Source organism: Mastomys coucha, unplaced genomic scaffold (assembly GCF_008632895.1).
Source record: "Mastomys coucha isolate ucsf_1 unplaced genomic scaffold, UCSF_Mcou_1 pScaffold21, whole genome shotgun sequence".
In the NCBI taxonomy this organism is placed as follows: Eukaryota; Metazoa; Chordata; class Mammalia; order Rodentia; family Muridae; genus Mastomys; species Mastomys coucha.
The window spans coordinates 9,636,205-9,638,136 of NW_022196904.1; the positions used below are offsets into that span (position 1 = coordinate 9,636,205).

Genomic DNA, 1,932 nt, shown 5'->3' on the forward strand with positions numbered 1-1,932 from the left:
TACTGTCAGAGCCTCTCAGGAGATAGCTATATTTAGGCTGGCTTACCCTTCCTTCAGTCTCTGCTCCCAGGGTCTCAACCACCAACCAAGGACTGCAGTTCACTCTTGCCTTACTTAGTCTACTGCCCCCTCAGCCTTTGTCAGGTCATGCATCCACAGCCCTCCCATGCACATCCCCTTGACAACAGTTAATAGGGCGTCCGTCATCTTTATCAGGTATCCTACCCTGACCCAAGCCTGTCCTTCAGTGGCCACAAAAGACCTAGAGTGGCAGTCAGCACTCTCTTCTCTTCAGTGGATCAGCTTTAAAGCTCGTCCCCATCCCCATTCCCTTTACCTTGGGCTAACAGGGACAGCTCCAGGTATATGGTCCTTGGCAGAGAACTCTGTAGCAGGGTGGGGTAAGGAGCAGCACTGAACAGCTACATTCATCTATTCAAATCCACACACAGACTTTTGTGTACACACTCAAGTTTATTCTGGGCCATGGGCATCTGGAACCCTGACAACATTGTGAAACTGACTAGTGTTGATTTCCATACTTTCAGATAGCCTTCCAGCTGGCTAGGTGGTCAGAGTTTCCAGGTTCCTTCACACACAGCCTGGTACACGTCTGGCGTCAGACTCCGGAAGGTCTGGGCCTTGTTGTCCAGTATGTAGAGGGGGTCAGCAATGATCCCCACATCAAAACCCTCACGTACTAGTTGTGACTTCACTAGCTTGTAGGTATTTGTGAGCTCCAGAGAGTCCTGCAAAGCGGTAATTATGACCCCCTGAATGTGACATCAATTCCCTTATCCACCTACTCCTGCTACCTCTCTCTTACCTTGATACGGATGAAATGAGGTGTGGCATAGGCAGGGAGCCAGGAGTGAACGTGCTGGTATAGCTTCTGCCCATCAAAAGTCTTCCCAGGAGCCAGTTTCACAGCAGCCATGCCAACCTTACCCTCACACCCTAGAAAGCACACCGGTCACTCTGAGCTGGCCTATCTCTGCTTACTGCCTGTGCAACTGGACATAACTTTACACCTCTCTGTACCCCAACAGTGCCCTTAATTTATAATGACAAACCCTCCACACACAAAGGTGCAAGATGTAAAAAGTCAGGCAAACTCTCCATACCTGGCACAGGCACACCATAGACATTGATCTGCTCTAGGAAGTCTAGACTAGACAACACACCCTCCACCTCTCCAGTGGATACATTTTCGCCCTTCCATCTGAAAGGAGAGAAGCCACGCCCTAGGATAGGAATACTCCATCCCCTTAGAGGGATGCTAGCCCTAGGAAAGGATGTTCTGTCCCTGGGAATAGAAGCCACACCCCAGGAAAAGAGGACATGCCCTAAGAAAGGGCATGTTCCACTTCTGGAAAGAGAGGGCCCCATCCGTCTCTAGGGAGGTAGGACACTCCAGAAGCCCCGCCGTCCCAACCCACCCATGCCTGACCGGAAGGTGTCACCAAGGCGGTCTCGGAAGTAAAGGAAGCCTTCCTGGTCCAAGGCCAACACATCCCCAGTGTTGTAGTATAGGTCGTTTACGTTCCGTACGTTCGCAATCAGTTTCCGCTTGGTCTCAGCCTGGGAACCACGGTAGCCCAGGAAGGGTTGGTTCTTTCGAATCTTAGTCAAAAGAAGTCCTGGCTTTCCTGGAGGTATAAATTGAAAATAAGTCCTAAATGAGTACTCCAGCAGCTCTTGAGATACCTCCTGCTAGAGGTTTCTCACTCTGGACTCTTCGCTCAGCCAAAGATAGAGCTAAGATGTACTGATAAAGCTGGAGAGATAGATAGTTCAGCAGTTGAGAACACTGGCTGCTGTTCCAAAAGATTTAAAACTCGGTTCCCGGGCGGTGGTGGCCCACGCCTTTAGTCCCAGCACTTGGGAGGCAGAGGCAGGTAGATTTCTGAGTTCGAGGCCAACCTGGTCTAC

At 50.6% G+C, this 1,932-nt stretch overlaps 1 protein-coding gene across 3 annotated transcripts in view; it reads right to left on the minus strand.

Moving 5' to 3' along the window:
* Window positions 1–454: 454 nt before the first annotated feature.
* Window positions 455–1,932, minus strand: part of Slc27a5 (solute carrier family 27 member 5) — a 19,987-nt gene continuing 18,509 nt past the window's right edge. For 2 of the 3 annotated variants that reach the window (XM_031385377.1, XM_031385376.1), the window contains 4 exons: window positions 1,451–1,649; window positions 1,125–1,222; window positions 827–957; window positions 455–749 (listed from right to left, as the gene is read on the minus strand). In XM_031385377.1, the coding sequence (XP_031241237.1) occupies window positions 573–749; window positions 827–957; window positions 1,125–1,222; window positions 1,451–1,649 (605 nt within the window). In that variant the 3' untranslated portion in view covers window positions 455–572. Of the gene's footprint in view, window positions 750–826; window positions 958–1,124; window positions 1,223–1,439; window positions 1,650–1,932 lie in introns of those variants that run through there. The other variant, XM_031385378.1, reaches the window with a different exon arrangement.